Here is a 25695-nt window from a genome sequence, read left to right on the forward strand (position 1 = left end):
GAAGGATATTTGAAAGAAATCCATAAAACAAAGAGACCAATAGTTCGAATCGTCACCACTATACGCTTCAATACAATAGGGCACGGGGAAAAGTATTCTAGATCATTCTAACGTTTTATAATAAATATATTTTTATCAGACGTACAATATAATATGAGTGACGTCATCTGACCGAGAAATCACTCTTGGTCTGTTACCTCATCTGTTACATATGTATGTACCAACATGTTTATGAATTGGTAACGTAACTCCAAGATACTATAGCTATCTCAGCTACGTTAATTATTTTAATTGGACGGGATATATACCTAGCTACTGGTAGCTGTTATAGTTTAATTGGACGGGATATATACCTAGCCACTGGTAGCTGTTATAGTTTAATTGGACGGGATATATACCTAGCCACTGGTAGCTGTTATAGTTTAGTTGGACGGGATATATACCTAGCCACTGGTAGCTGTTATAGTTTAATTGGACGGGATATATACCTAGCCACTGGTAGCTGTTATAGTTTAGTTGGACGGGGTATATACCTAGCTACTGGTAGCTGTTATAGTTTAGTTGGACGGGGTATATACCTAGCTACTGGTAGATGTTATAGTTTAATTGGATGGGCTATATACCTAGCCACTGGTAGCTGTTATAGTTTAATTAGACGGGATATATTCCTACCTACTGATAGCTGTTATAGTTTCGTTGGACGGGATATATACCTAGCTACTGGTAGATGTTATAGTTTAGTTGGACGGGCTATACATGTATACCTAGCTACTGACAGCTGTTATAGTTTAGTTGGACGGGATATATACCTAGCTACTATATATAGTTGTTATAGTTTAGTTGGACGGGATATATACCTAGCTACTGGTAGATGTTATAGTTTAATTGGACGGGATATATACCTAGCTACTATATATAGCTGTTATAGTTTAGTTGGACGGGATATATACCTAGCTACTGGTAGATGTTATAGTTTAATTGGACGGGATATATACCTAGCTACTGGTAGCTGTTATAGTTTAATTGGACGGGATATATACCTAGCTACTGGTAGCTGTTATAGTTTAATTGGACGGGATATATACCTAGCTACTATATATAGCTGTTATAGTTTAGTTGGACGGGATATATACCTAGCTACTGTTAGCTGTTATAGTTTAATTGGACGGGATATATACCTAGCTATTGGTAACTGTTACCCAGTATAGTTTTAATTGGACGGGATATATACCTAGATACTATATATAGCTGTTATAGTTTAATTGGACGGGATATATACCTAGCTACTGGTAGCTGTCATAGTTTAGTTGGACGGGATATATACCTAGCCACTGGTAGCTGTTATAGTTTAATTGGACGGGATATATACCTAGCTACTACATATAGCTGTTATAGTTTAATTGGACGGGATATATACCTAGCCACTATATATAGCTGTTATAGTTTAGTTGGACGGGATATATACCTAGCTACTGGTACCTGTTATAGTTTAATTGGACGGGATATATACCTAGCCACTGGTACCTGTTATAGTTTAACTGGACGGGATATATACCTAGATACTATATATAGCTGTTATAGTTTAATTGGACGGGATATATACCTAGCTATTGGTAACTGTTACCCGGTATAGTTTTAATTGGACGGGATATATACCTAGATACTATATATAGCTGTTATGATTTTGAAAAGGCGTTCGATTCTGTTTCTTTTAACTTCATAGCAAAAGTGTTAGATTTTTTTGGTTTCGGAAATTATATAAAAAATTGGGTACAATTGTTTAACTGTAATGTAGGAGCTTCTATTAATCAGGGAGGGAATCTTTCATCATTTTTCAGAATAAAAAGGGGATGTAGACAAGGGGATCCGATCGCACCATATATCTTCATTCTTTGTGCCGAAATTCTTGCTATTAGGCTTAGAAATAACAAACATATTAAGGGGATAGAAGTTGATAATACAAATATTTTACTTTCACAATATGCAGATGACACATACTTAACTCTTGATGGATCTGAGGAATCTCTTAAAGAAACAATGAATGAATTAAATATTTTTGCATCAATTTCAGGATTAAAAATTAATATTGATAAGACAGAAATTGTATGGATTGGCAGTAAAAAATATAGTCAAGATAAATTTCTACCTGAACTAAACTTGAAATGGGGAAAAGAAAAATTCACTCTATTAGGAATAGATTTCAGCGTTGATCTACATGAAATGATTAAAATGAACTTTGATAAGAAAATAGTAAAATTAAAAAATATTATTACTGCTTGGAGCAGACGTAACTTAACTCCAATAGGTAAAATTCATTTAATAAAATCATTAATGATCTCCCAATTTAATCATTTATTTATTGCTCTACCAAACCCAGGTGACAAGATAATTAAAAAAATAAACTCTATTTTATTTGAATTTTTGTGGCATAGTAAAGTGGATAAAATTAAAAGAGATATTATTGTACAAGATCACTCTCATGGGGGACTAAAAATGCTCAATACTCAAAATTTTGTTGATTCATTAAAAATTGGCTGGGTTAAGCGACTGTTTCAATCTTCAGGAAAATGGAAAACACTACTAGAAAAATATTTAGACCTAGATAAACTAATGAATATTGGAGGGAACTATATAGATCTATGCCAACAAAATATTAGCAATTCTTTTTGGAAAGATGTACTTAGGGCTTGGTCAAGATTAGATAACTCTACTAATATGAAAATAGTCAAAGGGAAAGCACTCTTGCATACACCTGTCTGGCATAACAAAAATATTACAATAGGTGGTGGAACAATTTTCTACTCTAAGTGGTATGAAAAGGGTATTTATGTCATTGGTGACTTCTTTAAAGATGTAAACAACAACACTTTTTTCTCTTTTAATGAATTTATTCAAAAGTATAGCATTAACACTAACTTTTTGAAATATAATGGAGTAATATCTGCAATAAAAAAATGTTTACAACACTTTGAATTTGATTCCACTACTTATAACTTTGTATATCCAGTTTTACCTAGCAATATTGCAATATTTCTTAATATTAATAAAGGCTCGAAGATATTTTATGATATTCTAAATTCAAAGAATGATATTACTGCTAAAGGGAAAGAGAAATGGTCTAACGTACTTGATTTCAATTTAAATGATTGGTGTAGTATATATACACTTCCTTTTACAGTAAGTAAAAACTCACGATTACACTGGTTGCAATTTAGAATATCACATCATATCTTAACAACTAATTCATTTCTTTTCAAAGCCAAACTAACAAACAATCCATTCTGTAACTTTTGTAACTCAGAAATTGAATCAATTGTTCACCTTTTTTGGGAATGTGATCAAGTTCAGAATCTTCTTGAAGGTCTAGATATATTATTAGATGCATTATTTATTCCCTTTAGACTAAATAAAAAAACCATGCTTTTTGGTAAATATGATGGTGATTATAAAAATCCATCCTTTAAAGTAGATAATCAAATTATTTTGATTATAAAACAATACATATACAGAAACAGATGTCTGCATAAATCTTTAAATATCAACTCTTTACTCTATTGTATCTATGATCATTATAAAGTCAGAAAATTTTGTAGCTCTAAAAAAGGGGAAAAAGAAAAAAACAAATGTTTGGTTGAATGGAGAAAATGGGATAAACTTTTGCAGATTATGGAATAATACTTTTTTAATCTGTTTTATTGACTTATACATTACACATTTATTTGTATTAAATATTAATAATCGCATACATGTGGTACCTTCTTCTTTTGCTGGAATCCCAGTGTCTGACAATTGCAGTAAATATATATAATTGAGTTAATCTACATTTTTAGTAACAAGTCTACCATCCAGTTCTTTCCTCTTTTGGCATAAATTGTGTAAAGTATGATATTTATTTTTTTTTTTTTTTTTTTTTTCTTCTTTTGTACTATCTTTGAATAAAAATACTTTAAAATATTACAAAGTACTCCCTTCCTTTTCTTCTTCTCCTTCCTTTCTTTCTTCCACTTTTCATCCTTCTTCTCTTCCTTCTCCTTCCTTTCCTCTTCTTTATGTATGTCTGTATATGTCTATATGGATTTTTGTCGTTTTGTTCAAGATTAAATAATATAAATGTTATGATTTGTATCCTGTCCACGTGTATCTGTGTTTGTTTTTATCTTATACCATTGATGTTAGGTGTGTATGTTTGTTAGGGTGAGAGGGTGAAACCATATGACGTTAAATATGAAAGGTTTTGGAAGAATATATAGTGTGAAAGCTGAACAATTGAGTGAATAGATGCAATATACATTAATTTGAATGTCAAAAGATAGAATGTAGAGTGAGTGAGTGAGTAAGTATGTAAATGTTTCCGAAGTAAAATATATATATGTACCTATGTATAATCTGCCTTGGAAAAATAAAACAAATATAAAAAAAAAAAAAAAAAAAATATATAGCTGTTATAGTTTAATTGGACGGGATATATACCTAGCTACTGGTAGCTGTTATAGTTTAATTGGACGGGATATACACCTAGCTACTGGTAGATGTTATAGTTTAATTGGACAGGAGTTATAGTTTAATTGGACGGGATATATACCTAGCTACTGGAAACTGTTATAGTTTAGTTGGACGGGGTATATACCTAACTACTGGTAGATGTTATAGTTTAATTGGACGGGATATATACCTAGCTACTGGTAGCTGTTATAGTTTAATTAGACGGGATATACACCTAGCTACTGGTAGCTGTTATAGTTTAATTAGACGGGATATATACCTAGCTACTGGTAGCTGTTATAGTTTTAATTGGACGGGATGTTATACCTACAGTGTAGCTACTTGTAGCTATTATAGTTTAATTGGACGGTATATATACCTAGCTATATACTGGTAGCTGTGTGGTTTCCTGACTTAGTTACTTACTTAGATAAGCTTTGTTAATCGATACAAAAATAACTACAGTTTCTGTGGTAAAGATTTCAATTTAGTAAACCGCGTCCGTCAGGCGTGTTACTGGTCTCATGTAAGCCTTGTTTATATCACGTGGTACACAGAGGTTAGCAGAACACCATTGCGGGCAGTGTGTGTGAAACAGACTACAGGTATGTATATGTTTAGTTCAAGATCATCAATAAGACGTAAATAGGTAAATATAAGTGAGTACATATAACTCAATGCTTCTTAAAAATACCGATGATTTGGATGAATGGTGCGTTGCTGTCTCGTCAGACAACACTGATGTCACGCCTATCTGGTAGCCCGTGACTCGCAAGCCTGCCATGCCTACAGAACTCTACCTCGGCGAGGTTGCAGCGGCGCGGTGTCAGTACACACGTAAACACCGCTATGTGAACGGCATGGCGGAGTCGATATGTTATGTAGCACAGGGGCTTATGTAGAGCAGGCAGTCGTGGCGAGTGTTCTTTATATATCAGCACTGAGAAACACACTTCCAATGAGGGGGGGGGGGGGTCATGTAGGCGGTAGACCGTTGTGGGCGACGAACGCCGAGGTCAATTCAAACTATTTGTTCTCTTTACATGAATACAAGTTGATCATATTTGAACTAAGTGTTTGATGATTAAAATAGTACCATACCATTATTTTGAATATTAAGTCAGTAACATATCTTTACATGTTTGGGTCTATTATAAAAACAAATCCTAAATTTCTGTATTCTAACAAATTATAGCTGATAATTCATATATTTGTGGTTTTATTTCAGGAGCATGGGCAAGACGAAGACATTAGCCAAGAAATCAGGGCATCGCTGTCCGATGTGTGCAGCAAGATTCGAAGATATGGATGCTTGGTCAAGGCATCTGATAGAATGCGGAAACAGACAGATGTCATTGAAAAAGTACGAGTGCCCAAGTTGTGATTATGCCGCTGCGAAAAAATGTGATTTAGACAGACATCAAAAGCGCTCTGGTCATAGCGAACCACAACCGAACTCAGATAGTGATGACGACTGGGAGGAACAAGACCAGGGGTATATCCTTAGTCCACAGTCTGTGAAACAGGAACCGGAATGGAGTGTTACGTTGAATCGAGAGGAAGGCGATTTTAAAGATGAGGCAGTTGGTAGTAGTTTTAGTGTCGCGGCGCCTTGTTTGTTACCAGAGGCATCACAAAGTCTTGACACAAGTATCAGAAAGCGGCCTGCTTCGATGTCACCAGTATCCTCTAAACGGAAAGTAATTAGGCCAAGTTCTGACTTGGCATCGGTTGAGAGTACTGAGAACTTGGCACAAGACCAATATACGAATTATAATATAATTACAGTCGACGTTAGTACACAAACGGATGCTCCGGTGAAAACAAAGATGTGGAGAAAGACAGTCAAATATCAGAAGAAAGGGAAAACCATTGAAGAGGTTACCGAGGAAAATTGGACAGATTATTAGTCGTCAAGAGGTGGTCGGGAAATTATGACAATCGCTAGAACTTATAGTCAGACATTCCTATTGAGTATAATCATTCATCTTATGGCAAGAAAAAAAAAGGATTAACAAATGTTTTTGAGTTATTATACGCTGTGACATAGACTTATAAAAGAGGAAAACGAATTTTGGCATCCTCCCTGCGATACTTTGATTTTTGTTTTGTGTTGTTTTTGTTTTTACAAAGGTGGGGTTTCAAAATGACCTAAGAAAGCAAATACGATATCTTATACATGTATGTGCTATTGGTAGCCTCCGTAGTCCTTCGTTTAGAAATAGACATTTAAGTCCAAACGTGTACACACGCAAGAATATAGCGTCCTTTTTGTGCCAAAAATGAAAAATTGTATTGTTTTTTGGGGAAATGCTTCAATATAAATTCTTCATTTATTGTAGTAAACTAAACATGAACATGCTGATAATAACATGTTTTATATCATAATATTTTTATATGCAAAGCAAGAAGTTACAATTTTGAAAACATTAAGAGCAGGAGATAAAAATGTGATGATTTTTTTTACAGTGAGCGAAATTTTTTTAAGTCAAAAATGCGACTTCCTATTGCAATCCATTCGTAATTATGTACGAAAAACATCTCCAAAATATATAAAATGAAAAGCCCCAAAAAAGTAATTAGGAGTTTTGTGCAAAGTAATTAGAATTGATTGACAATATTGCTATGTGCTTTTTAAAAGAAAAACAATCATAGGGCAAAATGAGTTTTGCATTGAAATATTATTAACTGAACTAAAATGTTTATACTTGGTTTCATTAGTACACAGGAACTGACAATTATAACCAACTAAAGTGAAATTTCCACTTTCAAAATTGTCTCCATGTTCCCTGATAACTAAAAAATATTAGATATTCTTAAAACTACTGAATCAATTTTCTGACACGAGTGCTACATGATAGATTTATTTTGGTTTACACGTTAAACTACCTAATCTGGGCAAACATATACTAATTTTGTACTACATCAATTATCATGGGATGTTGAAATGATAATTATTGGCTAATTTTGCGGATATGGCATACGATTTGTTTAGTGCGTAAAATTTAAGGTTAAAAAAACATTGCCCCCCCCCCCCCCCCCCCCCCAACACACACACACACACACACACACCCACACACACACACACACACTTTTTGACGACTTCCTACGCCACTGATGTAGTATTCTAAATATTATAGGATACTGGCTACGTGGGCACATGTCCTTCGTGGTTCTCTGTCCATTAGGGCACTGGTAGATGGTAATATTTTGTAGCTGCCATACTGGATCCAAACATCGTACTTTACACTGCTCATATACCCCGAGTAGATCTGTCATCGATCAAGATCTCGTAGTCACCATACTCACTGAGGTGCTCACTGATGTAGACAGCTACCAGTGATATTTGGTATGTGCATGATATTTTCCGAAAGTATTCCATGTCTAACTTTGGAAAGTCACAATTATCCACAGTTGCATCTAGTTTGACAAATAGTGACTTGACCCTTCTGGTAAGATCTGGCTCATCTTTCACACGCTGATCTTTCATTTTTCCAGCCAGCACCCTTTCCTTTACGTCTCGCTCTGGTGTTCTAACATGTATGGGTCCTTCGATACCATTGAGACGGGCGGTTACTATTCTAACGAGTGCATCGATGACATCAATGAAATATTTGGAGGCAAGTTTTGTTTTTAAAACAGTCATTGCTTGAATCGTTGTATGATATGACTCCACTTTCCCTTCAGGATTTAATTATTGATCTATCAAGGTTAGCTTGTAGGTCGTCATGTTGATACGTGAGGACCAAGGACACCACAGTTTGTTATGAAAGATGAGTTGATGTTTTGCGCGCCTGGGCAAGATGGCCGAGTTTTGATTGAAACTATTCCTACATATTGTGTGCATTTGGCGTTGGAAGACTGGCCACAACATACATCTTCTATAGATGGTAATGGAATGTTCCACCACGTATCATCATCAACACCAACATTTCAATCTTCAGGCAGCGGTTTTCGTTTCTGATAATTCTTGAACACTTCACACACGTCAATTTCTTGATCATCAGTTAAGTTATTGCCATCTGCTTTTAAAACATCAGACAACCAATTGTGCTGGTGAATTCTTATGTTTCTAGCAGATTTCTCGGTTTTAATGTCTCTCTTAAAGACAACTTCACAACCCGCACCTACACACATCTCTCATTGTGAAAACGGTGCCGACGTATTAGGTGTTTAAAGCCTCCGTCAGACAGGATTTTGTAAATAGGGTAGAAGCGCTTTAATATAATATTTCAAATAATGAAAATAGAAGTTATTTACTTGAAAAAAAAAGTAATGTCAAAAGAACAATGAGACTTGGGTACATGGGGTAAATGGTTACAAAATTTGTTTAGTCACTATCGGTCATGTAATATATCGTATCTAACGTCCTAGTTATGATTAACAGCGGTGGTCAGTTAATAACGTGACCCGCATATGTCGGCAGTACGTGTATGCGTGCGCCGGGTTATTACTGTGTATATTAGGAAAGACACACGTGTACATTAAAGTTTGGAGTGTGACAGGGTGGTCTGTTATGTCCACTCTCGTTCAACAAGTCATTGGGGTGACACAATGCCAAAAATCAACACTTTGTGCACTTTGGTAAATTTTGATCTTTGGGCAGGATTAGGGTAAGTGAAAAAAAATCTCTATTCGCTAGGTAATTTTGAATGGACTGAATATGACAGGTATTCAAAATGTTATTTGTTCACAAATATTGCTGAAGAAATAAAAATCCTCGGCGGTATGTTTTGTTTTTGTTTTTTTGTTTTGTTTAACGTCCTATTAACAGCCAGGGTCATTTAAGGACGTGCCAGGTTTTGAAGGTGGAGGAAAGCCGGAGTACCCGGAGAAAAGCTTACGGTCAGTACCTGGCAACTGCCCCACGTAGGTTTCGAACTCGCAACCCAGTGGTGGAGGGCTAGTGTTAAAGTGTCGGTACACCTTAACCATTCGGCCACCGCGGCCCCTCCTCGGCGGTATACTTACTGTTTTAGTATTTTGGTATTTAGCGGTTACGGCTCAATTTTTCATATTTCGTTAAAATAAATGAATATTTTCATCCGTTCGTGACAATCTGCGTTATTGGTTATGTAGTTATGTTACGTAATTAGAGAATCGGTCAAGTGCATCATTGATAAATTTGTGTTAATTGTAAAGCCAAGGGAACCAACTTTGATGGCACGAAGCAATGTATCGGTGAGTGGTCTCTACGTGTAAAATATTCTGTATGCCGACCCCTATGAAGCGATGTCTTTTAATTGAAGGTACATTATGTACGTGTAGCTCAATCACCACCGACGGATGTCTACTGTTTACCACTGTAATGACGGAAGAGGATGTACTGTTACTATAACATTAAAGATGTGTTAAAAACTTTGAAACTCGGCAAGGCCTCGGGTCATGATGAAATAAGTCACCATATGTTAAAGAATGTTTGTAACACTATTTGTAAACCACTTGAAATATTATTTAATATGTCACTAAATACGGGTGTTTATCCCAGGGCATTGAAACTAGCAAAAGTTATGCCTTTATTTAAGAAAGGTGATAGGCATTCTCCAACAAACTATCGTCCAATCTCTCTATTATCCACTGTTGGTAAAGTTTTTGAGCGTGTTATTTTTAAACATATCTATAACTATTTTCTAGAGAACTCATTGTTTTATAAATACCAGTCTGGTTTTCTACCTGGCCATTCCACCGTATATCAATTGATAGAAATGTATCATAATATTTGTTTATCGCTTGAAGAGAAAAAACATACCTGTATTGTATTCTGTGATATTTCCAAAGCTTTTGATCGTGTCTGGCATGAAGGTCTATTAGTAAAATTAAAATCATATGGAATAGGAGGTAAACTGATCGTTTGGTTAAAGGATTACTTACATCAAAGGCAGCAAATGGTATGTATTAACGAGTCTGTTTCAAAATTGAGTTCAATTGATGCCGGGGTTCCGCAAGGTTCTATCTTAGGGCCTCTTTTATTTTTGATATACATTAACGATATAGCAGATATTTTTGATTCAGCTTCTCGTCTTTTCGCTGATGACACCTCTCTTCAATGTTCCTCCTCTTCTTGTATTCAAATTCAAACTATTCTTAATAGAGATCTTGAATCTCTTAATACTTGGGCCAAAACCTGGCTGGTCACTTTTAATCCTGATAAAACCGATGTACTTTTTATCTCGAATAGAAATGAAATAGATGAAATATTAGAGCTTGAATTTGACGGAAACATTTTAGACTTTACAGATAGCCATAAGCATTTGGGTGTTACTTTAAACTCTAGTGTAAAATGGGGGGTCATGTAGAAGCTATATACACTTTTGTTATGAAGAAAATAAATACTCTGAGAAAATTGAAATTTATACTAAGACGAGACGCTCTATCGAGAATTTACCTAACTTTTATTTTACCAATCTTAGAGTATGCTTGTGAATTGTGGGATGGATGTACTAATTTAGAATCTGAAAAGTTAGAAAAAGTCCAACGCGAAGCGGCAAGAACTATCACGGGTCTTCCATCATATGCAAATGTTTACGCCTTACAATTTGAAACTGGTTTAGAAACTTTGTCTGCTAGAAGAAAGAGGAGAAAACTTCAACTTTTGTATAAGATGCATAACGATCAAACTCCAGAGTATCTTTCTTCTTTACTTCCCTCTACTGTTCAAGATAATGTTAGGTATCCATTGAGAAATGTAAATGATTATAGAATCCCATATTGTAGATTATCGTCAACTTCCTCTTCATTCTTACCGTCTACGCTTCGTTGTTGGAACTCCCTTGAAAATTCTGTCAGATCGTCGGCTTCTCTTAGCATTTTCAAAAATTCTTTGAAACCTAGAAATCAGATTTCTCCTCCTCCCTTCTTTGGTATCGGTGACCGCAAAATTAACATTAGTCACACGAAGCTTAGGCACCAGTGTAGTTCTTTAAATTATGTTTTATTTCGAGTGAACCTTGCGGAAACTCCGAGCTGCTCGTGCGGACATTTGTGTGAGAATGCTTATCACTTCTTCTTTGAGTGTGGCCGTTACATTATTCAAAGAAACATTCTCTTTCAGAAGTTAAATGATTTAAATTTACATGTACCCTTAGATTTATACTTTCTGTTATATGGTAATCAAGAAATGTCTTTTAATATTAATTCTGAAGTATTCTTATGTGTTCAACATTTCATAAAGGACAGTAACAGGTTTTAAGAAATCAATCGATTTATATTCTAAAGTAAAACGTGTATCCATTGTGTCTTAAATGAGAATGTTTATCCTTATTAATTGTTATATGCGTTATACGTTATTGAATGTATACCATTGTTGCTTGTGTTATTTTGTACATTTTTTTATTGCCCATCCATAAATTCTCTCTCTCTCTCTCTCTCTCTCTCTCTCCATCTTTCTATAAAAATATATATCTATTATTCAATACTAAATATGTATTTTATAGCATTTTGTAATTATTTATATGTCATTGTGTTAGGAGAGGGCGTTTATAAGTTGTAATAACTTGTGCCCAATCCTGTTGTAAATTTGTTACAATAAAATACGTTTAAACTAAACTATAACAATAAAATAGTAAATTTCTTAGTCGTTGTATCCTGTCGAAATCCCGTTAAATACACGAAAGCTGAACTATTACAAACGTCGAAAATTGTAACATTTAACAGTGAATTTCGATTTCTAAATACATTTTTTTCATATCTTGTAGCTGTAATCCACGGAAGTTCATAACTATGGATAAGCTTATTTGGACGATAAAGTATAACTTGTTTTATGCAAAAAGTAAATGAATTGTTTTACGCAAATTGTCCTCTCTAAGTATGTCAAGTTAAAAAAATAGATTAATATAATCATTTCAATTGTTACTCATTTCCCGAAGACGGTAGAATCAGATGCTACATTTATATTGTATTGTGGTGGTACATACTGAGCTGAGTGTTTACAATACCTGGAGTATCAAGGATACTGCCGTGAAATTTACTCTATTATGCTCATTAGGAAAATAGCGGATTCCCTTAGTTGAACCATCACATTTAAAATCTAAGGAATTATATGTTATATTGGCTTTTGGGTATATCTGAAATTAAATGAAGTATTTTTAAAACAATAATAAGAATGCTAATATTAAAATATGTAGACAATGTTGCCTGGAATTTTACCAAGTATCCATGGACGAATCTGATTCGATGAAGAAGCTGAGAAAACATATATCATAAGTGGCTAAAAAGGGCACTGGATAAAGTTTAAATATTTTATTTTTGCTTCGGAGTTCTAAAATTAATGATTTTAAATAACCACCGATTATTTTTCCGTTTTCCCTGAAACCCACACCTTCATTGTTGTTTAAGGTAAATAATTTTCCCTATTTCACTTAAACGTACAATGTACTTGAATGATAATGAAATAAAAGGGAAAACTATAAAATGTTGTTTTTCATTCGATTTTGTATATTTGCAAAACATCAAAACTTTCCCATTATGATGGGACGCTAGGAAAACAGTAGTATTGGGTATTATATGGGGATGGCAGTGGGAGTTACTGTTTATTATTTAACGGGGTTTAAGTCCGCTATTACAGTCTTATGGTCCTTCAGCTGACGAGGCAAAATTAGAAGTTACATACATGTATAGGCCCTATATCTCCGATGCGCCCCTTCCATCATAATGCGTTGAATAGTTCAAAAAAGATACACGAGAAAAGATCAAACCATAAATGTTAAGAATATAACCATTTCAAGTTCTTTTGAAACCAATTATTGGTATTAAAAAGAAATCTTGATTGTGTCTCAAGTTCGTACTTAATACGGTCATGGTTTTCTTTATGCTGTATTTAGTGCGACCCCCCAGAAAAAAAAGATTGTTCTGTGACCCCGGTAGTTTTATCAGATTTATCGTTGCTAAGTTCTTCACAAGAAAAGTGGTTACAAATCAACTTAACAATGTTGGGGTCTTATGAGAACAATAGAAATTGAAATTGAACTATTTTTTTGTGTTTTATTACTACGCATTGGCTCGCGGACTCATAAAACACCTGCTCTATGTAATATGTCTACTTCCGGTTTGCTTTTTATATAGACATATTGTCATTTGAGAGAGACAATATAAACATATGGGAAAACCTGGACGTCAGTCAAATTTGACGAACTTGTCTGATAAGTTCACCAGAAGATAGCAAATCAAGACATTATATCAAAAAGCCATGGTAGTGGGATCAGATGACAGGCCGACTGCTGATGTCGTGTTCGTGGTTGAGGGAACTGCCAATCTTGGCGGATACATCGACACACTGAAAGAACATTACATCGTCCCTACCTTAGAGTAAGGCAGTAACTTATCCTGCTGTGGTTATTATATTACCAATGAAATAATAACTGTACTGTTAATATTGACTAAATGTATAACACGTCTGTATTAAGTATAGATATATATATACCTAGATTATCTAATGTTCAAGGGGGGGGGGGGGGGGGGGGGGGAGATAAGGTACAGCCATTTTAGCAGAGATCTATATAAATCTCTGGTTTCAGCCAGAATGGTACCAATAGTAACACTGTGGTACTGGAAGTGAAGTTGGTAGAACCAGTGATTATCTTGCTGGATATCCCGTCAGGGTATTCAGCTTCTCCAACAATATTAGAGGATAACAATGTGAGGAACTTATGACAAGCCAGGTTTACATTGAGCAGACTGTCAAATTTTCCAATTTAGTTTTTTTTTATTATATTAAACAGCAAAATTACATTTAAATGTTTAACAGTGTCATGTACATGTTATAACCTTTTCTTCACGAATCCGTCATTAAATACACTGGCAATCGATGAAACACAATCAAGATTATTTTAATTTCCAGGCTTCATTCTGGTAACAACTCAGACTGAAAATGGCAAAAATTAAAATACAACAAGCCCAATGGGCCTGTATCGCTCACCTGTCTCTACAGCAACTTTGAACATGATCTAGGTCATTTCTGCAGATATATGCTGATTAGCACTTTATTCAAATATCAGATTAGGCTAGATTTATTCATGTCAATACATTTTCTAGCCCTTCATTCCAGCATACCATTGGCCTAATATCAGGTCTCTTGGCTATCAAGAAATCATTATTTCAAGATTGAAACCTACTTGACCCCTTTGACATTTAATTTAGGTCAAGGTTAATCATTTGAACAAACTTGGTAGCCCTTCACCCAAGCATGCTACAGGCCGAATATCAAATCCTTGGGCCTCTTGCAATTGCTTATTGAAAAGAGGTCGTTTGAAGATTTTAGCCTATTTGACCCATGTGACCTTGAATTTAGGTCAAGGTCATTCATTTGAACAAAGTTTGTAGCCCTTCACACCAGCATGCTACAGGCCCAATATCAAGTCCCCGGGCCTCTTGGTTATTGAGAAGTTGTTCAAAAGGAAAAGTTGATGGACGATGGACGGCGCACCATGGCATAAAAAAAAATAAGCTCCCTTGCCCTTCGGGCAGGTGAGCTAAAAATGGAATATGAAGACAAAACAAAGTATTATTAAAGGGGCATTCCATCGTTTTGACATCAGAAACATGCACAATATTCATTGATGAAATCTATGTCTGAACGATGATCATATGAGTGTTTGTGCCTACAAGTAATGAAATTAATGCCGACATGTACAGGAAAAAGGCGTATTGTATACAAATACGGTGTCTTTGCGGCAATTAATGATACTTCAGGTTGAATTAAGAATTTGCAGGACTTATATACTCGAAAAACTTCTCTTTATCTTGAGAGTAAAACTGCCTTATTACTGTAAAGATTATATCTTTTACTATTTTCAGTAAGTTTAATTTTGATGACCTAAACTTTATTCAAACGAAAGAATGCCCCTTTAACTTGGTGTGAATTAGTGATTGGATGTTTAAGTGGGATATATTATACCTAAAATGTAAGTACACACTGTTGTCATCAAGTTTAGACTTCTAGATACTGACATTATTATTGTCTCTTTCTTTCCACCCTGAAATCAGGGTGGAATTTGCACAGTGTCAAAATGGGTTCTGTTCAGTTGCTAAAGGTCGGTTGGACTCGAAACCAAAAAAATATAGCCAGATACCTTTAGCTGGCTGAAGTTGGTATTAAGCAGGAATGTTTTACTTGCCAACTTTTTTAAAATTCTCATGGGGGTGAAAAGTGTGTGAGCGACATTTTTGATGGACAAGATATCTCATGCATGATACATCTAGCAAACAAAAACTAAGGGGAGATAATTTTACTATATGAAGGCTAGGTTTCACCAAAACCAAGTACTTGCATGAAGAAATGTTTTTCTTAGGTTTTTAGCTATTTCCTGAGTGAATAACACATGAAATGGGTACTTTCTATATACTAGAATGAAGGGTAAGGTCTTGAGATTTTAAAAATCAAAAATAAACACTCCTGGTATAAATAGAAAGATGAAGAATTCCAGTTGTAAAAAGGCAGGTGGGGGTTCCCTGTCCACTCTAAATATCAGGGTTACTGTCTTCCAAGTACTGTTGTGCTCTTATATGCTATCAAACCTATCCAATAACATCATTTTTCTGGTAGGGAAATCATCAAACTTTAATTTGATAAAAAATTCACAACATTTGAAATGAGCAATTAAGGGGATGGAATCATTGGTAATAACATATAGCGAAATAAGTAGTTGTGTGAGACCTGAAAATTACTTCCCTGTATGAACACGTCCCTCCCTAACTTAAAAAAAAGAATACCTATTTCAGGCATGGCCAATGATCTTTTATATACAAGTTTGGAAATTAAATTATATATAAGCAACCAGTAGCAAAAATATATACAAAATAATTTTAATTTCAATTATTTCTGAGAATTATTTATCATAACTCACTAAGTAAGATGTCTTATAAGGCCTACTTCTATAACACTTTAAAGGCAGCAGCTGGTTGGCCAATTTATCAGCTGACATTTTTGTGCCGACTGTGATGGCTGTAAGAAGTTTCTCGCATGCAATCCTCATTGTTGGGAGTAGCTGGACACCCGGGTTTGTTTCCTGTCAAACCCACGGCAGGAATGTTCTTCTTCCCTGTTCTTCAACAAATGTATTTTAAATGTCATATTGTGAATATCAATGAGAATTTCATCAGGGAATTCTTGAGCATATTTTTATCTATTTCTATCAGATATATCTGATCATGACGAGGCTAAATACAATGGCATCATGGCAATGACATGAACCTAGTCAGTCCATGTGGGTAAAATCCTGTTAAGAATCCATTTAATTTAAATTATCAGATATGCTATATGCATGTTTTGCATACATTTCTTTAGTAATCTTCATTCTGCATAAAGTGCATTGATTCATATGAAACAATCAGTCCACATTTTATGCAAATGCGAAAAATATTTCTCAATTTTGTTTTAATTGACAGGGTTTTCAATGGCGGCCCACCTGATCCAACAGACTACGGACATGATGTAGGTATCTTTTAATGGTCAGCAATATATTACATTTAAACATTCCCAGTATATAGAATGCATTGAACTTATTTAAATTGCATCAAAATCGTATCTAACCAAAAATGAAATTTCCCACCAGATGAAATGAATGACAATGTGAAAAAAATTGTACAATTTTCATGATTTGTGAATTACAGTACAGCTGCACCCTGTACAACTTAGTCACATTTTACTCGGCCGACATTCTGCCAGACTCCGCTGCTCGGTGTTCCAACCTAACAACAAACATCCATGAGTTCCTGACATGGCTAGATAGCATTCCGTAAGTAGATCATGATCATGGTACCTTATTTTGGTAATGTATAAAGTTGAATTGGCTATGCAGCTTTCTGTATGTTTCCCTTAAAAATAGAATATTTGAGTGGATAATATGTGTATTGAATGATAACCATAGATTTTATTTGACAGGTTTATTGGCGGTGGAGGGGAGACCTACAGCCATATAGCTGAAGGATTGAGCACAGCTTTACATGTGTTCGACGACATTGCAGAGAAGAGAAATAACCCTGGGTATGAAAACTTACTGTTTGATGTTTGAAGCTAGAACAAAGACATCGTTGATATTGTTTTCATTGCTTGATAAGTCATTAATATAATTACCAGCTGGTATGCTGATTTTTCAGAAAAAGAACATTAATTGCCCTACTAACCAAACTTGCATGACTGATGATTCTAAGAATGCATATATTGCACTAATGTTTTATTCCAATACTATGACCTTGATTCTTAAGATTTGGTTGGAGGAGCAGGTAAAGGTATTCCATGTTTGTTCAGAATGTAATATAATATCAGTAAAGAAATGGTTGATTTTGTTCTTGTCAAACTGTGATATATTATGTAATAGATAAAATGATATTAAAGATTATAGGAAAAATTAATATTAAAGGTAATATAAAAAAATAATATCTGAAGCAATTATAAATAACACTTTGTAATTACATATATTGTCTGTATCAGGTTACCAGTGAAACAGCACTGTATACTGGTATGTAACTCACAGCCTTATCAGCTTTTGAGCCAAGAGGGAACACGCTACCTGGGGTACATGGCTGAACAGCTGGCCCTGAAGATGGCCCAGGTATTTCATCTTTAATTACTGTGAAACCTGTCTAATCAGAACAAATATGTCTATTCAGAAGGAATATTTACACAGTACAAGTAAGGATTTGTCAAATTTAGGGAAAGTCTGGTTTAAGAAGGCTTCAATTAAAAAAAACCACCATTGGGTTGGTTTTAAGTTTTTGTTTCAAATAGCATTGACAGGGATATTTCTGATTCATGAATGAAAATATATTGTTCAGTTCTATAAGTATTTTAGGATTTTGAAGAAACTGAATGGGATTTTCCTGTGTAATGTTGTACAGTCTGAAAATTTCATTTAGATTGATCAACATAAATATGGTAAGAAATTGGAGAAAAGGGGTTTTCCCAAAAGCGTCCCAGTACGCAATAGGTAAACTTAAGGATTGACTAAATTTCTTAAATCTTTAGTTATAATGTGTGATTAGAAATTATTTTGATTTAACTTTTGATTTGATACTTTCCTGATGTAGGTATTGTAAGTTAGTATCAATTTGATTTTTCAGAGAAATATCAACCTGTCTATAATCTCTCCTCGGAGGCTGTCAGCGTTACAGAGACTGTATGAGGAGGTAAGAAGAAAACTTTTATACCCCGTCTTATGTATAACAATGGAATCAAACAACTTCTTCTCATGAAGAGTTTAAAGATTAATCAATATTCCAGGTCTATTACTATACAAGGACGATTTTGCTAGCAATGTCAGAGTTTTTATTACATTTTCACAAATTCAACCTTGAAAATATAGACATATACTCAATATCACCCTCTGCTGACTTACCAATCTCCAAAATTAAATGTTATTTATGTATTTACAAGACTTAGTTGCGTTGAGATTCATGCAAACAACGATGTTACTGGAATATAACTTCATATTTTGATTCTTTACAAGACACAAGCTATGTCCTCTTCAACAGACTGCTACATGTATGTCAGTAAATATTTACAAAACCTTGTTGATTAGATTCTATTTTGAAAATTCACCACCTTTGAAATATACACTTCTGTTCTTTTTCACCGACAGTCCACCACCCCTGAGATCAGCATGGTGTCGACCAAAGAGTACACGATGGACCCACGTCATCTTGTCCTGTTACATGGCTACCAGCTGGAAGGTAAAGCATTGGATATTGGATGCTTAACAATAATACATGATTGAGGATGCTATACTGCCGAAAGCGTATACATTGCTTGGTATCATACTGTAAACAAACATATTTTAGAGGTAATCCTATTTTAGCGTTTTTCGTGCTAGAAGCATTACGCTAAATTATGATTGCACTTTATGTACTTTCTCTTAAAATAACTGTTTCTATATGAAATTAATTTGGTGCGCCAAATTAATCAATGCGATAATGTGTTAAAATTCGGAAATGCGCTTAAATTTGAGTACGCCAAATAAAGTATGTTTTCAGTTGCTGTAATATCTTATTAAAACCAATAAATGAAAAAAATAATAACGCACCCTAAACATGATTGCTTGTAAGATAGAAAGTTGTATACCAAATAAAGAGGGAGAGTATGAAAGAATTTCTTCGGAATGCAATTAATAATTTATTCAATTTGAATTTCTAAGATGAAAATAGAAGCTCAAACTTCTGGAAGTAAAAGAAAATAAAGGATCAGCTTTCATGAAATCAATAATAGTTAATTGCTGTGGAGTGCCAAGATGCTCGGGGATCTTGGGTGGTCGGGTGACACAGTGGTAACACACTTGCCTTTCACCTAGGCGGCCAGGGTTCGACTCTCCGATCAGATGTGAAAAGGTATGGGGTCACCTGCCTGACCATGTGGGTTAATGTTTTCCCAATTTACTCAGGTTTCCTCACACACGCTTGCACGCTTCCATCCGGGCCAACAAGAGGGGTTGATATAAGTTAATAAAACTTGTTTCGCAATGGTTGTAAAATAATAATGTTTTCATTTACATTCTTGGGGATCGCTTGTTTGAAATTATGTATAGATATACATGTACATTCATTTGATCTTTTGTAGAGAGATCTCCCAGTCCAACCCCAGAACAAGACAGTACAGGTAAGTCAGTTATATCTCACCATCTTCACAGTTCAGGGTTTACTGATCAATACTTTTAGTAAAATGACTTCAATGTTGCAAGATTAAGATTATTGATATAACAGTTTATAAGAAGAGAGATGCAATGTAAAGTACGCAAGATTTTAGTTCACTCACAGGAATAATTTCAAATCAGATATAAATCATCAAGTACTTGTATTGTTGTGGATGTACTTGACGAGCCGACTTATCTAAGTGAGGTGTTTATGTCAGCTTGTCCCAATGGTTATATTTGGCCATGCGTGACTACAATTGGCGTTGTCTACACCTGGTCACACTTGTATACAGATATATTTACATACCTGTACTAGAGTGATCGTAGACTACACTTTTCATTGTCGGCACATTATACGCTGTTGTATATTACACTAGGGCAGCTTTCACAACAGTATTATAAGTCTAAAGAGGATTGTGAAGTAATGAGTGTATTATTTCTGTTATCAGTATGTAGTAGAGCTGATAGGAGTTTACCATAGTACTTGAGATAATTTTGTTTGGAATTGTGAATAACTGAGCATGGCAGAAGTGTTGAGTGTAGCTATATCTTATTTTAATGTAGCTATATTTTATTTTAGCATCTGCCCTGAGCCCAGGAACACGACAACTGTCTCCCGCCCCACCGATACCGACATTCGGGGACCAGAATCCAGGACCTTTCAAAGTCCCTTCTACAGCACTACCAGCTAACTCGTCAGGTTAGTGAGTGAAAAATACCCATTGAGACAAAAAGCTGATGTGATATTTGTCTCGTTGCTTGCAGGTTAGAGGACATGAATCAAAGTAGCCAACCAAGGGATGCTGTTATTGTAGATACAAATAAGTTTCACATTGTAATATTGTACCATATGATGATAGAAGTTAAAACATGATGTAAAATTTATGGACTGTTTTTAAAAAATTCACTCAGTTTTTGTGTTTTTAATCATGCTAATGCTATTACAGTGGCAGTTTTAACATTCTGTATTTAGCTTCATTATCTCAACCTTAGGTATAACTTAAATTATATATGAGAATACCTACATTCAGTATTGTGTATTGGACGGTTGATATATGCAAGAGATGCATTCTTTCTTATCCTGATGTAAAATAAGCATGTTTCACCATTATTGTATGGTGTAAAATAACCATGTTTCACGGGGATAATTGTGACACTATGGTGTTAACTGTACACATTATTGTATGCTGTAAAATAACCATGTTTCACCATTATTGTATGATGTAAAATAACCATGTTTCACGGGGATAATTATGACACTATGGTGTAAACTGTATACATTATTGTATGATGTAAAATAACCATGTTTCACGGGGATAATTATGACACTATGGTGTTAACTGTATACATTATTGTATGCTGTAAAATAACCATGTTTCACGGGGATAATTGTGACACTATGGTGTAAACTGTATACATTATTGTATGGTGTAAAATTACCATGTTTCACGGGGATAATTGTGACACTATGGTGTTAACTGTACACATTGTATGCTGTAAAATAACCATGTTTCACGGGGATAATTGTGACACTATGGCGTATACATTATCACCTTGTGTAAGATCCTGTACACCTCTGTTGGATAGGTCCTGTGATGTCACAGCTGCCCCCCTCTCCACACAGTCAGTCTATCTCCACTCAACAACAGCAACAGCAGCCGACCATGGCTCAGCAGATGCAGCACAACCAGCCAAACCAGCAGATCCGGATGGTACCCCCCGGTCAAATTGATCAACAACACATGCAGGTATTGTCAATAAAACTGACAGGAATGCCTAGTTATAAGCCCACCCCTTTTTTCAACTATGGACATGTGTCCAATATAACGGTAGTCATGACCCATTAATTCGCCTCCTTTGTTCCTAGGTAATTTTGCCATTACATATGTCACATAGAGGATCTTATATGAGTTTTCATTTCATGTGATATTTAAATTATTCCTTTTATAAAGTATCTCATTTTAGCAAGGTATAGTGAAATTTTCTAAATTAGTTACATATTTTAAATTTGAACAAATTGGATAAAATCTTCACTAAATAAGCTGCAGAACAGATGAGTGGTACAGGCCTATTGTGCCTCTTATTTTGCCTGAGTTTGAAATGAGAACACTATTGAAGTGAATGCCATTTTTGTCTTGCCTACAACAAAGTCAAGAAACGAGACTTTGTTACTTTTCTGGCGACAACAGTAGCATTGTCAACATTTCACCTTGCCTTGAATATATAGAAATATCACATAGTGGACATCTCAACACCCTTCATTTACGGAATATCATCCAGAATTTATGGTCCAGTCATGTGGAAATCAGATATGTTGGGAATCTGGACATTAAATTTTGTGTTTAACACAGTTACTCAAAAAAGAATCAATGTTATTCTAACCAAACCTATAATATAGCTGTATTGTAGTATGGACATCTCAAACCACACTACTGCAGGTTAAGTGAATTTTAATATTATGCTGTGATTTTCGGTTCTCTTAGACCCTGGTCCATATTCTCATAATAAAACCAAACACATCAATAAATTCGCTACTTTTAGTCACAAACATAACATGTTTATACAGTGGAACCTCTATAAACCGAACATGCATGGGACATGACTATTTGTTCGGTTTATAGAGGGTTCGGTTTGGAGAAGTTGATCGAAAAATGACCGGTCAAATTCCGGATATAATTGGTTGGACGATGTTTTATTAGAATGCACCCGATTACAAAACGGCACGTTCATACTTAGACAATTTGGATTGTCTGAATAATATGCATATTATGAAAGTTAATCAATGTTTATATTGCAGAATATATAAGAAAGGCAAATGACTATAACAATAGTTTTAAACAGTATTTTCACATGTACAACTACACTTTATGATCGGCCTACATTTTGTTACATCCGGTGAAGCTTCGTCATGTGGATGGGGCCAATAGTCCGATACGGAATATTTTACACATCAAATAATATTAAAGGGTGTGAAGATGTTTTGTTTCAATATCAATTACAATTGATCAGATGATACTGGTCGTATTTCCGACATCGCTGTTGTCTAAAAAAACATCACGGCTTCTTTACGAAAACAACCCCTTTTGGGCCTCATTTAAATTAAATGCGAAACTCAGGCTTCTAGCTCTACTTGCATTGAGAAGATAAACGAACCGACGCGCTTCAATGAAGTGTGGCATTGTTTCATAATTGTCGTGTTGATTATACACTAGGCCTTCTGTCATAATGCCCCCCTTGGGATATATATTGGATACCTGTACAAATCACCTACGTAGGTCCCGAGACAATAAGGCTTCACACAATACCCGTCACAGTTGTTGTTTCACGGTTGACTGGCCTGACCTCGTGTCATAATCGCTCAGGTAAGGCCGGTTTTCAGAAGTAATTTTTGGTATATTTTAACAGGAACCGGACACAAAATCAGTCCGGTGTTCGGAATTCAGAGGGATCGGTATTTGGAAGTTTTTTAATACTATAATAAAGAAGGACCAATTCCGTACAATGACAATTCGTTCGGTATTCAGAGGTGTTCGGTTTTTAGAAGGTTCGGTTTTCGGAAGTTGCACTGTATAAAAATAAATTGCTGGTCTACCCTCGCTGAATGACCACATGTAAAAACGCATAACTGCGCCACCTATGAGAAAACTTGCCTATTAGGGAAAGTAATTTTCATATAATTCACTGCGCTTAAACTACGGAAATTTCATTTTAAAAATCTTATGATTTTGAGAAATCGGTAGAAAATCTTTCTTGCATCTAAGTTGACTTATAAACTAATTTTCAGTCAATTTGGAAAAAATTCTTTGATATATCAGACATGTTTTTGTCTACTTTTTGGAAAGAGTGATTTTTAGGGGAATTTAGAGAATTAGTTATTTTACAAAATTTGATTGTGCTTCAAACTATCAATTGGAGGTTGTTTCAGGAAAAAAATGACATTTTCTATTTGCTTAAAACTTGCTATATTGACTATACTTATAAAGACATATAGGCGAGACATATAATTATGTATAATTCTTGTATGGTGTTTTGTGTTGCAGCAGCAGCAACAACAACAACAGCAGCAGCAGCAACAACAGCAGCAGCAGCAGCAACAACAGCAACAACAACAACAGAGAATGATGCAGCAACAACAGCAACAACAACAACAGCAGCAGCAGCAACAGCAGCAGCAGCAACCTTTATCCCAAGCCATGCCAAGACAAACGACAGCTGTAAGACCACAGGTAAGAAAAATCAGACTCCAGATTCACTAACTTATTGAATGTTACTCTTCTAGGTTTAGGGTGTGAATGGAGCCTTCAGTAGTCTCACAACTATTACTTAAATTAATTACAAAGGGGCATATAGTTGTACTGTTCAAAGATAAAAATCCTCAAAAGACATATCTTGGGTAGGTGAACAGATTTCGTCCATAGATGTGTGTAATTTGTACTATATATATATCCAGCGTTAGCAGGACAGATTTCACCCTTCTAGGGGCAATTTGAACTTGCATACAAATATATGAATACAGAACTGATTATGAATCCATGGTAGTCTTCTTTCAGTTCAATTTTGGCATTTTACACTGTTATAGTTATCATACACATGATATTGATTTAATACCATATACAGTATACACTGTATTCTAGTCTAAATATACAGTATACACTGTATTCTAGTCTAAATATACTGTATACACTGTATTCTAGATAAAATATACAGTAAACACAGTATTCTAGTTAAAATATACAGTAAACACTGTATTCTAGTTAGAATATACAGTATACACTGTATTCTAGTCTAAATATACAGTATACACTGTATTCTAGTTTAAATATACTGTATACACTGTATTCTAGTCTAAATATACAGTATACACTGTATTCTAGTCTAAATATACAGTACACACTGTATTCTAGTCTAAATATACAGTATACACTGTATTCTAGTTAAAATATACACTATACACTGTATTCTAGTCTAAATATATAGTATACACTGTATTCTAGTTAAAATATACAGTAAACACTGTATTCTAGTTTAAATATACAGTATACACTGTATTCTAGATAAAATATACAGTATACACTGTATTCTAGTTAAAATATACAATATACACTGTATTCTAGTTTGAATATACAGTACACACTGTATTCTAGTCTAAATATACAGTATACACTGTATTCTAGTCTAAATATACAGTAAACACTGTATTCTAGTTTAAATATACAGTATACACTGTATTCTAGATAAAATATACAGTATACACTGTATTCTAGTTAAAATATACAATATACACTGTATTCTAGTTTGAATATACAGTATACACTGTATTATAGTCTAAATATACAGTATACACTGTATTCTAGTTTAGATATACAGTATACACTGTATTATAGTTAGAATATACAGTATACACTGTATTCTAGTCTAAATATACAGTATACACTGTATTCTACTTCTAGTCTAAATATACAGTATACATTTTATTCTAGTCTAAATATACAGTATACACTATATTCTAGTTTAGATATACAGTATACACTGTATTCTAGTTAAATATACAGTATACACTGTATTCTAGTCAAAATATACAGTATACACTGTATTC

General features: G+C 34.6%; 2 protein-coding genes across 8 annotated transcripts in view; both read left to right on the forward strand.

Annotated features, from left to right (window-relative positions):
- Positions 1–5017: 5017 nt before the first annotated feature.
- On the forward strand, positions 5018–6582 carry LOC117336849. The gene is made up of 2 exons (XM_033897508.1): positions 5018–5087; positions 5711–6582. Exon 2 carries the CDS (start codon positions 5715–5717, stop codon positions 6390–6392), a length of 678 nt encoding a protein of 225 aa, XP_033753399.1. The 5' UTR covers positions 5018–5087; positions 5711–5714; the 3' UTR covers positions 6393–6582.
- A 6934-nt stretch (positions 6583–13516) lies between these two features.
- The window catches only part of LOC117336891 (mediator of RNA polymerase II transcription subunit 25-like), a 48316-nt gene continuing 36137 nt past the window's right edge, over positions 13517–25695 (forward strand). For 6 of the 7 annotated variants that reach the window (XM_033897629.1, XM_033897634.1, XM_033897633.1 and 3 more), the window contains exons 1-11: positions 13517–13785; positions 16864–16909; positions 17089–17213; positions 17360–17461; positions 17909–18029; positions 18538–18603; positions 19056–19146; positions 20027–20065; positions 20680–20799; positions 21687–21847; positions 24140–24325. In XM_033897629.1, the coding sequence (XP_033753520.1) occupies positions 13667–13785; positions 16864–16909; positions 17089–17213; positions 17360–17461; positions 17909–18029; positions 18538–18603; positions 19056–19146; positions 20027–20065; positions 20680–20799; positions 21687–21847; positions 24140–24325 (1176 nt within the window). In that variant the 5' untranslated portion in view covers positions 13517–13666. The remainder of the gene's footprint in view (positions 13786–16863; positions 16910–17088; positions 17214–17359; positions 17462–17908; positions 18030–18537; positions 18604–19055; positions 19147–20026; positions 20066–20679; positions 20800–21686; positions 21848–24139; positions 24326–25695) is intronic. The other variant, XM_033897631.1, reaches the window with a different exon arrangement.

Source organism: Pecten maximus, chromosome 10 (genome assembly GCF_902652985.1).
Source record: "Pecten maximus chromosome 10, xPecMax1.1, whole genome shotgun sequence".
Taxonomy (NCBI): domain Eukaryota; kingdom Metazoa; phylum Mollusca; class Bivalvia; order Pectinida; family Pectinidae; genus Pecten; species Pecten maximus.

Coding starts and splice junctions, on each gene's coding strand:
- LOC117336849 (XM_033897508.1), top strand. CDS start 5,715: ATGGGCAAGACGAAGACATTAGCCAAGAAATCAGGGCATCGCTGTCCG.